At 37.0% G+C, this 13,081-nt stretch overlaps 1 protein-coding gene across 1 annotated transcript; it reads right to left on the reverse strand.

Moving 5' to 3' along the window:
• Nucleotides 1-9,470: 9,470 nt before the first annotated feature.
• On the reverse strand, nucleotides 9,471-12,709 carry LOC134823648 (uncharacterized). The gene is made up of 3 exons (XM_063835182.1): nucleotides 11,035-12,709; nucleotides 10,301-10,593; nucleotides 9,471-9,476 (listed from the first exon to the last, which is right to left on the reverse strand). Exons 1-3 carry the CDS (start codon nucleotides 12,707-12,709, stop codon nucleotides 9,471-9,473), a joined length of 1,974 nt encoding a protein of 657 aa, XP_063691252.1.
• Nucleotides 12,710-13,081: the final 372 nt, after the last annotated feature.

Genomic DNA, 13,081 nt, shown 5'->3' on the forward strand with positions numbered 1-13,081 from the left:
GGGGAGATCGGAAGACCTGATTACACTTTAACAGTTTGCATTTCTAACAAAATTAATTTACATGGGGACCCCAGGCTATAGTGTTCATAAACATAGAGATTCGGCGGAATGAGATTCGGCGGAATGACAAGCTGAGCCCAGTAAAAATTAATATAACCCTGATATTTCGGAAGATCATATTTACTTTTAGGCAGCTGCGCCCAATCAAGATCAAACTACCAAGTACCATGTAAAGATGATGAATCAAAACCAATTAAAAAAACTGCTAATTGATTTCATACGACAGTTGCGCCCAATTAATCTTGAAATCCTGTTTTGTGAGTTTACGATCAGATAAAGATATACTTATAGACTTAGAGCCAAATTATACTGGTAGATAAGATTGGCCGAGCGACCTATATAGATGGTAATCAGAAGTGACTTGTTGGTCTCGCATAGCCCTAGAATAATCTTGTACGGATGGCTTATGCCTGTTAGTGTTTACTTTGCATTTAAATCCTCGGAACCACGCTTGCCGGCGAGACTCTTTTTTGAAAAATTCAATAACAAATAAATCTATAATAGTTCACTTTCATTCATCACAACCTCTGCAAAATTACATAATTTCAAATGATCATTTAATTGGGCGCAACTGTCGTTTTGAGAATCTTACAAGACGAATCAGATCACGTAACTGATTGGGAACCTTTTAATGGCCTGTTAATGTGTGGGAAATGGAGTATGGACGCAACTGTCCGACTGTCGGTAGGTCCATATTTACATATCATTACCATAACGTTAATTGTCTCATGAGAAATGTAGTTATTTAATCATTTGATATAGTCTTATAGTTATAGACATAGAACAAATAAAATTATTTTCTCAAAGGCGTTTTTTTCGTATCTAATAAAATATAGGTATGTAATATTGCTAATAGTAATTACTTTTAATACCAATTTACGTTTTTATCGCACGTATGAAATGGAATGAAATGAAATAATGTGCTTACCGCCAATATGGTTAGCAACTTACACAAGTGTCATGTATTAACCATGTCAGAGCGGTTCTAAAAGGTGAGGTGAAAAATATCCAGCAACAAACAACTAGATCGTCTCAAAAAACAAATCTATTCAGAAACGATCATTTCAATTATATGTTATAGTAATTTGACCAAAACCAATAAGCTTTATTACAATTCGTAAGCCGTGATCGAATGGAAAAAGCGAGCGACCGATTTCATTCTCGGTATCAATTTGCATTAGCGGACTGTTCCTCAAATTAATATCATTTCCTTTTGTTTGGAAAAGAGAGACACTGGCAGCGGTACACTCTACCCATGATTATGGGTTTTGGTCAAATATCATCTCTTTTTGATTATAATGTCAGGATAATTTACACAGCTAGTCGAAACTTCATTAACAAGGAGGTAATTTCGACGATTTCGAAATTCTGCCTTTGAAAACGTTTCCTTGTGTTTAGTTAGGTATTTCTGTCGATAACCGACTGAATATGGCACTTTTTACTCATTCAAGTTGGCATTAAATTCATATATAATGCCATTTAAATATCGTGGAAAGCAGAATATATTCGAAATCACGAATGAGCAAATTTCTCACCTTTCGCACGTGCAAACTTTGAGCGGACGTCGCGTGCGCATACAATATTGAATCACCGTACATTTTTGCATAGTGGTATTTAATATATAGTTTGATAAGCATGCAAAGTTTCAGAAGATTTCAAAAAGAACTTGGATCACAACGGGACTCCAAAGTTGATAAAAATCGTGAAAATCAAAATTTTTAGCGATTTTAGCTATTTTAAATGAATTTGGGCGTGTCCCCACGTGTGCAACTTTTCGATTTTTAACTTTAAAACTAGCCTATAACACAATTTAGACCTTTAAGAAGCAAAATTGAGCTCCACAACCCAAGGGATGGCCCAACACCAGAGAATACTAATTCGCAACTTTTGTGTTTTTATAAAATTATTCTTCAAAAAAGCACTAACTTCAATAGCAAATATCTTTATGAAGGAGCAAGGTAGGAAACTATTCCGGTAGATTTTCGGAATGCTTGAACAATTATCTAAGGCGAAATTGTCCTCAGATTTTGAATAAAATTACTCCTTAATAGTGTAAAATCGATTTAAAAAGTTGTTACTTTGTCAAAAGTCAAGTTTTAAAAACACTTAACTTGATGACGTCATCAAGTGATGATGATGACGTTAAATTATTTTTCAATACAATGTAAACTAAAGCTTAAACAATTATCTTTAAAACCTGTGGTTCGAGATGACTGTATCGTTTATACTTTTGAATCTACGGACACTTAAATGTAGGCTACAATTGACTGCAAAAAGCGTCTATACATATATAGTATCACAATGCTGGCAAGCATAACCGTTGCCCTTATATTCACAACACTATGTACCCCCTATACTATTATATCCCCTTTATTGTTTTCCAGGCATTAAGACTCATCGAAAGTAGTTCAGCAGGTATATTTAAGTTCAAAACATTCTAATTCAATGTTAAAGATGACAGGAATAAGAAATAGTTATGTGGAGGTTTTTAAGAAATTTGCGCAAAATACGCGCCAGCATGTTATACGAAATTAGGTAAAAAACCCAAAATCGCCATATTCAGGTGCCTTAAAAACCATGTTAAAATTGAGTTAGAGATCTGAAACTTTGCAGAGCGTCTAGACCTTGTCCAAATCGACTGTAAAACAAATTTCATGTTGCAGGAGTATCGGGAAGTGGGTTTTCTGGAACCCCTGTTTTACAACAGATTGTCGTGAAGTATATCACAGTGCTGGCAAGCACGACCGTTGCATTTATTGTGGGTATACTATGTTCCCCATTTACTATTATACCCCCTTTACTATTATACCCCCTTTACTATTATACCCCCTTTACTATTATACCCCCTTTGGTACACGTTACAAGCCTCTTTTGTGCACGCGAAGCGTGCACTCCGGCCGGAGGCGGCGGCCGAAGGCCGCCGGCTCCGGCAGGAGTTTTCCAGGCATTAAGACTCATCGGAAGTCGTTCAGCAGATTTATTTTTAGTTCAAAACATTCTAATTTGATGTCAAAGATGACAGGAATAAAAAATAGTTATGTTGAGATTTTAAAGAAATTTGCATAAAATACTCGCCAGCACTGTTATACGAAATTCGGTAAAAAACCCAAAATCGCCATATTCAGGTGCCTTAAAAACCATGTTAAAATTGAGTTAGAGATCTGAAATTTTTCTGGGCGTCTAGACGTTGACCAAATCGACTGCAAAAAAAGTTTCAGGTTTCAGGAGCATCGGGAAATGGGTTTTCTAGAACCCCTGTTTTACGATAGATTGTCGTGATACATATATACATATATATATATATTCAGGGATAGACGCTTTGCCAGTCAATTGTAGCCTGTATTTAAGTGTCCATAGATTCAAAAGTATAAAAGATACAGCCATTTCCGACCACAGGTCTTGCAAATAATTGTTTACACCTTAGTTTACATTGTATACAAAAATTATTTGACGTCATAAACACCCCTTGATGACGTCATCAAGTTAACCGTTTTTAAAACTTGATTTTTGACAAAGTAATAACTTTTAAAATTAATTTTAAACCATTAAGAAGTCATTTTATTCAAAATCTGAGGAGATTTTTATCTTAGATAATTGTTCAAGCATTCTGAAAATCTACCGGAAAGTTTTTCTAGCTTGCTCCTTCATAAAGATATTCGTCATTGAAGTTTGAGCTTTTTTGAAGAATTATTTTATAAAAACGTCAATTTTGCGATTTAGTATTCTCTGGTGTTGGGCCATGCCTTGGGTTGTGGAGCTCAGTTCTGCTTCCTATAGGTATAAATTGTGTCATAGGCTAGTTTTAAAGTTGAAAATCGAAAAGTTGCACACGTGGGGACACGCCCAAATTGATAGAAAATTACTAAAATCACTGAAAATTGCTGTTTTCGTCATTTTCTGTCAACTTTAGAGTGCCGTTGTGATTACAGTTCTTCTTGAAATACTTTGAAACTTTGCATGCTTATCAAGCTATATATAAAACAATGACATGCAAAATTTTACAGCGATTCAGTATTGGATGCGCACGCAACGTCCGCTCAAAGTTTGCACGTGCGAAAGGTGAGAATTTTGCTCATTCATGATTTCCAACAAATTCTGCTTTGCCACGACAGTTTAATGTCATTATATATGAATTTAATGCCAACTTGAATGAGTATTAAGTGGCATATTCAGTCAGTGATCGACCGATATGCTTCCCTAAACACAAGGAAATGTTTTTAAAGGAAAAATTTCGAAATCGTTGAAACTTCCTCCTTATTAATGAAGATATCACTTTATATTTCGACTTTATAAGTTTATAAAGTACCCTGACATTATAATCAAAAAGAAATGATATTTTACCAAAACCCATAATCATGGGTAGAGTGGACCGCTGCCAGTGTCTCTCTTTCCCAAACAAAAGGAAATGATATTAATTTGATTGACCGTTCTCAAATGCAAAATGATACCGAGAATGAAATCGGTCGCTCGCTTTTCCCATTCATTTACAATTGTATAATAGATTAAGAAGAACTACCCAAAGGCAGCTGTACTCGGCAATGAAGATTCAATAAACTTCAACTTGTTCAATAAGTAATTTAACTACCACCCTTGTCCCTTACCCCGAAATACTAGGTATCGACCCGAACGCAACCCAAAGAGATTTTTACAGCATCTGATTGATGTAATCAATCGAAACTTATTTATACAATTCGTAAGCCGTGAATGAATGGGAAAAGCGAGCGACCGATTTCATTCTCGGTATCATTTTGCATTTGAGAACGGTCAATCAAATTAATATCATTTCCTTTTGTTTGGGAAAGAGAGACACTGGCAGCGGTCCACTCTACCCATGATTATGGGTTTTGGTAAAATATATGTATATATATATGTATATATGTATAGACGCTTTTGCAGTAAATTGTAGCCTACATTTAAGTGTCCGTAGATTCAAAAGTATAAAAGATACAGTCATTTCGAACCACAGGTTTTAAAGATAATTGTTTATACTTTAGTTTACATTATATCGAAAAATAATTTATCGTCATCATCATCACTTGATGACGTCATCAATTTAAGTGTTTTTAAAACTTGATTTTTGACAAAATAACAACTTTTCAAATCGATTTTAAAGCATTAAGGAGTAATTTTATTCAAAATCTGAGGACATTTTCATCTTAGATAATTGTTCAAGCATTCTGAAAATCTACCGGAAAGTTTTCCTACCTTGCTCCTTCATAAAGATATTCGCTATTGAAGTTTGTGCTTTTTTGAAGAATAATTTTATAAAAACACAAAAGTTGTGAATTAGTATTCTCTGGTGTTGGGCCATCCCTTGGGTTGTGGAGCTCAATTTTGCTTTCTAAAGGTCTAAATTGTGTTATAGGCTAGTTTTAAAGTTGAAAATCGAAAAGTTGCACACGTGGGGACACGCCCAAATTCATTTAAAATAGCTAAAATCACTAAAAATTGTTATTTTCACGATTTTTACCAACTTTGGAGTCCCGTTGTGATCCAAGTTCTTTTTGAAATCTTCTGAAACTTTTCATGCTTATCAAACTATATATTAAATAACACTATGCAAAAATTTATGGTGATTCAATATTTTATGCGCACGCAACGTCCGCTCAAAGTTTGCACGTGCGAAAGGTGAGAATTTTGCTCATTCGTGATTTCGAATATATTCTGCTTTCCCACGATATTAAAATGGCATTATATATGAATTTAATGCCAACTTGAATGAGTAAAAAGTGCTATATTCAGTCTGTTATTGACAGATATGCCTACCTAAACACAAGGAAACGTTTTCAAAGGTAAAATTTCGAAATCGTTGAAATTACCTCCTTATTAAGTTTCGACTGTGTAAATTATCCTGACATTATAATCAAAAAGAGATGATATTTGACCAAAACCCATAATCATGGGTAGAGTGAACCGCTGCCAGTGTCTCTCTTTTCCAAACAAAAGAAAATGATATTAATTTGAGGAACCGTCCGCAAATGCAAATTGATACCGAGAATGAAATCGGTCGCTCGCTTTTCCCATTCATTCACGGCTTACGTATTGTAATAAAGCTTATTGAATGGGAAAAGCGAGCGACCGATTTCATTCTCGGTATCAATTTGCATTTGCGGACGGTTCCTCAAATTAATATCATTTTCTTTTGTTTGGAAAAGAGAGACACTGGCAGCGGTTCACTCTACCCATGATTATGGGTTTTGGTCAAATATATATATATATATATCTTCACGACAATCTGTTGTAAAACAGGGGTTCCAGAAAACCCACTTCCCGATACTCCTGAAACATGAAATTTTTTTACAGTCGATTTGGACAAGGTCTAGACGCCCTGCAAAGTTTCAGATCTCTAACTCAATTTTAACATGGTTTTTAAGGCACCTGAATATGGCGATTTTGGGTTTTTTACCTAATTTCGTATAACATGCTGGCGCGTATTTTGCGCAAATTTCTTAAAAACCTCCATATAACTATTTCTTATTCCTGTCATCTTCAACATTGAATTAGAATGTTTTGAACTTAAATGTACCTGCTGAACTACTTTCGATGAGTCTTAATGCCTGGAAAACAATAAAGGGGATATAATCGTATAGGGGGTAAATAGTGTTGTGAATATAAGGGCGACGGTAATGCTTGCCAGCATTGTGATCAGAGGAAGATCGAAATGAAAATAAATCTGCTGAAACTTGAAAGACTTCTGATGAGTCTTAATGGGAAACAAATCAAAAATTGAGTACATAAGGGTATAAATGTCCACAGTCGTGCTTGTAAGGACTGTGATAAAGGCTGTTAGTGTTACCGGTTACAGGAAAAAATATTTTACTTTTCTACTAACATTAAGAAGGGGTTACTTGAAGGGTTCTTATATAATAAAACCAAGAGTCCCGACCACCCTGACGTAAATCAATTTCACGATTAACAAATACGTCAACTGTATGATTGATTACCTGTCCACCTGCCTGCTAACTGCATGCATGGCTTGTTATTTCGTACGGAGATATTTTGTCTTTCTCCCGGGTCAGTCAACCAAATGATAATGCCCTCACAATTTGGCATAATTATACTTTTAGCCATCATTCAAACTAGACGCCGTAAAAGCCGCTAGATTATGACTTTAATGACATCGTTTGGTTGAAAAGCGACTATTATATCGGCACTCAGGAACAAAGCAAGACAATGAATAGAAGGAAGAAGTAAAACAGAAGCGAGCAATTTCAATATACGATCAGTAATCAAGCGACGGTGCATGACGTCAAATGAACGGATGATAATCTAAAGCAGCTAATCTCTCTAAAAGTAAACCGATAAAAAGAAACTTTTAGAATCAGAAATAAATGTTATAGCGTCACCATTTATTAAACTTATTTAATATTTATCTTTAAAAGTGTTTCATTTGTCATTTTATAACTGTGCTTTTCAATTTTGGCATTATTGGCGAAGGATCTTTTTTCTCCTCAAAATAAAACGTTTATATTTATAAAATCGTTGCTTTGTCGGTTTTTGAAAAGTGTAGTTAGTCTAGCTTTATTTAGCGTCATGTAGCGTCATGTAGCGTCATGTAGTGCCATCTAGCGCTAGATGGCGACATTGGAAAGGTGCCAAGCAATAAGCGACATTGTCGCTAATTAGTGCTATCTATCGTCATCTAGAGTCATCTAGCGTCATCTATCTGTCTATCATCATCTGGCGTCATTTCACGCTATATATAGATGTCGAATTTCATTTTTCAACAATCGGTAAAGGTCCGTTGTGCTTAGTCTTAAAGAAAATTAAGGGCCGAACTTATGGCTCATTCATTGAATAAACGTATCATGCAATTCTTTTCTTAGCATGGACGTATTCGTACTGTACATTACTGATTATATCCTGATCAACAGATCAACACCGTGCGCTTTCGTCATACCGTTCATACTTCTCCAGAGCTGAATCTCAAGAACTTGTCTCCCGTATCTTATCTCACGGTAATTGTGCAAAGCTAGACTAGATTTGTCCATCGTCAAAGTAAAATTAACATGCCACAAAATATCCCAACATTTCTTTCTAAATCTCATTGTCAAAAGATGCAACTCCTGTCGGATATTTATCCCTACTCAAATTCGCAACGGTCACGGTCTCGCTTTTTAATTTCTGGGGTGGGGATACGAAATTATAACGTTACGGTCTCGACTTTGTTATTTCGAACCACAAAAATTGTTGTATATAAACGAATCTTTTGCTATGCAATTCCTTGCAGTTGCAGCTTTGTAAACTTTGAGCAAAAAAGGAGGGCACGTAAAAGGAGGGCACTTAATTGCGAGGGCTATTGTGGCTACTGTGATGGATACGGACCCATCCCTCTTTGTTGAGTGTTGACCATCCGGCCTCCTCCCCTTATTGTTGATAGAATGATACTGAATGACTGTTGACTGAATGCCAATCTTCCGCGTGACTCGCCCACTCAATCAACGTAATCCCCTGCCAGGCAGTGGTGCCCAAAACAAAGCCCTTCAGCTTGCCCTGGCTTTGCTAATGAATTAAATTCATATCATGACGAAATGGCGCTCTTTGATGATTTTACTCCGCAATACGTCTCCCCAGACTCCATGGTGATTGGTCATGTTGTTCACTGCAAGATAAAATGGAAATGTTTAGATTTGTGGGTCAGTACTCAGTAGTTTTGTAAATTTTGTAAGCTTATCATTTCTGTGTGCATTTCTGGCGACATTTCATTTTTCAATCGTTCAGTTATTTTCGCTGCAATCTGAATCAGCAGTTCCCTTGAGTTTTGTTTTTTCAGTTCTGGTTCTTCATAAAGACCGATAGAAATCAATTTTGTTTTATTTGGTCACTTAATCATATCATAATTTTTCTGGTCCAATTAATCCCAATGTTTGCTTCGGATAGTCATTTAATTATACTTATAGGGAGCGTCCTTCATGGTCAGCAGTGGCGTAACGTTAGTGGCTGATTTAAGCGTGAAGTACAAATGTTACATTTAAATTGGACAGCTTGAACTTCAGGATTTCTAAACACTGCTAATTGTAAACGGTACAAAGCACATCATTGCATCAGCGCATTGAAAATACTTACGCCAAGGCGTCCAGGACAACTTGAGTTGGTAAAACTTCGGTGTCCTGAGGTCAGCTCTGAATAAAGCTATCACAGTGCGCGGCTGACGTGTAGCACGTGTGTTGTTTTGTTATATTGCGAGAGAGAAATAAGAGTTATTTGGTTTGGCTACACTCATTTCGTAGAATTCAGTTTTGAGTTAGCTGTGTGCAATGTGCGTCTGCATCTGGCGTGTGTGTGTATAATTAATTTGATATGGCGGATATTATAACTTTTGCTTTTAGTTTTTAATGTTTGTCGATCGGACGGCGGACGCACTAGTAAACCGCCATCCAGTTCACACGAGCCGCCTCTGCAAATGTTTATTATTTCTGAAAAAGGTATGTGACTTATAGTTATAACTGATCAGATTTTTGTAGATCTACATGACGTAAGACCCACTGACAAGATCCTGTGACAAAGTAGCCTCCGATATTGGTTGAATAACCGCTGTATGGTCGAGAAATGTTGGCCAATACATACATACATGTTACATGTTACATGGCGAGATCTCCATCCAAAAGGATTAGTCTGCGTCGACTGCGTCATTACTTTGTATTATACAACTTCGGCGGGTAACATTTCTCCATCCCTTTCGGTCTGCAGCTAATCTTCTCATACAATCAATCGTGAGTCCATTACGATCCAATCTCTGCTCAGCATCCTCAATGAATACATCATTTAAGCTCTTCCTAGGCCTGCCTCTTGATCTCTTCCCATGCTTGGGTTTCCATTCAAGTAAATAGTTGGGCAACCGATCTTCAGGCATTCTACTGACATGTCCAAACCAACGCAGCCGTTTTGTTGTTATTATGTCAGCAAGGGCAGTTATTGATGCCCTTCTTAAAACATCCTCATTACTTACTCGATGGAACCACCTCACTCTCAGGATTCTTCTTAAGCAGTACTGATGGAAAGACTCCAATCTTCTTGTCTGCACTTGAGTCGTGTTCCATATCTCACATCCATAGGTCAGAATGGTAAGAACAGCTGCGATGTAGATTCGCACTTTGTTGTTAATGCTTATGTTTTTATTCTTCCAAATGTTGTTGAGTTGGTTAAAAGCTCCGGTTGCTTTTCCAATCCTGACACTTATTTCTTTATCAATCTTGCCATCTGATGTAATTTTGGCACCCAAATAAGTGAATTGAGTGACCTGCTTTGCAGAGTTTCCATCGACAGTTATATCTATGGTCCTATTCTCTGGGAGTGGGTGCTGCGATGTATCTTTCCCAATGACCATGATCTCTGTTTTCTTTGCGTTCATCTTTAAACCCCCAAGTCCACAGTATTTCGCAATATTGTCCGTAGTTTCTTGCAGTCCTTCAACAGTGTCATCCATTCCTGCGATGTCATCAGCATAGTCAAGATCAATGACACATTTTTCCGGTTGTCTGGAACTTTGTCTGTACTGAAGTGTAAAACCACGGGATATATTCTTAAACTTCTCTGCAAGTTCTAATCCCCAGTTAAGTACAAGATTAAAAATAGGGGGCCCTTGCACATCACCTTGTCCAGTCCCCGAATCGACATCAAACCATCTTGTCAATTCTCCATTGACACGAACTGCACTTTCAGTTGCTCTAAAGAACGCTTTGAAAACATTGATATATTTTGTCGGAAGACCATAATGTTCAAAAGCTTTCCAAATAAAGTCACGATTGATTGAATCAAAAGCAGCTTTAAAATCAATAAAGTTTATGTACAAAGGGACGTTGAATTCTATACAATTGTGTATTATACAATGAAGTGAGTACAGCTGATCTATACAAGAACGGTTTCTCCTGAAACCACACTGATTCTCTCTGAGTAATTTTTCAAGCCCATTACTCAGTCTTTTTAACAACACAATTTGGAATAACTTTGATATAGTTGAGCGTAAAGTTATACCTCTGTTATTGTTGCAATATGTGAGGTCCCCTTTCTTTGGGATGATGGTGATTATTCCTTTTCTCCAATCATTAGGAATATCCTCACTTTTCCACACAGTTTCAAAAAGATCCTTTAACCAAGGCAGAAGTCCAGGAGAACCGTACTTTAACTGCTCATTTGAAATTTCATCAATTCCAGCACTCTTGTAGTTCTTCAACTTCTTGATAGCTTCCTCAATTTCAAACAAGGACGGTGGTTCATCATCATTACTAAGGTATTCAAAAGAAAGTAACTTTTCATCCTGATCCAATATAGAGAAATCCACCGCATTTGCTGCTGGCGTCAAGAGTTCTTCAAAATATTCGGCCCAGCGATGTGATTGAGCTTCGGGATCTGATATAAGCGTCCCATTCTTATCCCGCACTGCCGCAGATCTGTTTACTCTCTTGTTTGTTAGGGATTTTATTTTCTGCCAAACATCTCTTTGTTGACCCTGCTTGGCAGCATCTTCTAATTCCTCAGCTATTCTAACAGCCCAAGCATTATCATCTCTTTTACAGTTCTGCCTAACAAGACCGTTAATCCGCGAGTACTTAGCACGGTTCTCAGCAGTACTGGGTTTCTTTTTAATCTCCCCTCGTTCTTTTAGGAGATTCTTAGTATCCCTTGAGAGATGTTCTGTTCTCTTTTTCCGGCCCCTTTCACCCAGAACTTCAAATGAAACATCAGTTATTATATCTCTTAAATTTTGCCACTGTTCTTCTAAAGGAGAGTTTCCATGCTCCTGATCGTTGTTATAGTACTCTTCAGCTATTCTGTTACTATATTCCTGGCTCTTAGATCTATCACGCAGGTGCTCTAAAGCAGGCTGTCTTACACGCTTCTTTCTTTTCTGAGGACACTTAAGTTTAATAGATACATATCCTCTAACCAGATAGTGAGTAGTATTTATATCTGCTCCTCTCATGCTCCTGACATCAAGCAAAGAATGGCTCCATCTCGTCGAAATACACATATGGTCAATTTGAGTGACCGTGTTACCATTTGGGGATCTCCATGTTGTCTTGTGGATATCCTTGTGTTCAAAGAGTGTGCCTCCAATCGTCAGCTGGTGCATAGTACAGAAATCTAGCATCCGTTTTCCGTTATCATTTGATTCTGTGTGATATGAGTGTTTTCCTATAACACCAGGGTGAGCATCAGTGTCCCTTCCAACACGAGCATTAAAATCTCCTAAAACTATTTTTATATCATGAGCAGGTAGTCCCGATTGAACATCATTCAATTCCTTGTAGAATGAGTCTTTTAAACTGATTTCTGCATCCTCAGTTGGAGCATACACAACTGTAACACTAATGTTGATGTGTTTGCTATGTAAACGGGCAGTCATAACCCGTCCTGATACAGGGGTGTATGATATGAGAGTATTCTTCATCTTTTTGGAAAGAACAACACCAACTCCTTCTCTCCGTACTCCATTGCTCCTGCCAGAATAAACCAAAACAGCCCCATTGCTCAAAGTCTGAGTTCCTGATCCAGCCATATGTGTTTCAGTTACCCCAAGGAGCTCTAGTCCATAATCATCAACACCTTTTCCTAATTGATACATCTTACTGGAATTACTGACAAGAGAAGTAACATTCCATGTACTGATACAGAGAGGATTCTTTACAATATTTACAGGATTAGACATACTTGACTGCCTGTTTACAAATGACAAATCTGATGAAGGAATTCTGTATTTACAGTGTTTACGTCGGCTCTTACGGGAGTTTATAGAAAACGGAGTTCTCTTAGTATTTAGTGTATGCTAGTCAAGCTCTAGTCACGAAGCACGAACGGCAGGGCGTACCGTAAGGTAGAAATGAAACGAGTATATTAAAAAGGATAATTAATTAAAAGGAAAAGTAATACAAAGTGAACGTCAACAGATAAAAACTTCCAAGTGTTCGCTCCAATCAATTGACGTGACTAATCACAAATGGTAGTGCTCAGTAAGACTGGCTACCGTCAATTTGAATCCCTTAAAATGATTAAGAGGCAACTAAGAAGTGAGCTCTCCACA

Source organism: Bolinopsis microptera, chromosome 11 (genome assembly GCF_026151205.1).
Source record: "Bolinopsis microptera isolate Bmic1 chromosome 11, MBARI_Bmic_1.0, whole genome shotgun sequence".
Classification (NCBI taxonomy): domain Eukaryota; kingdom Metazoa; phylum Ctenophora; class Tentaculata; order Lobata; family Bolinopsidae; genus Bolinopsis; species Bolinopsis microptera.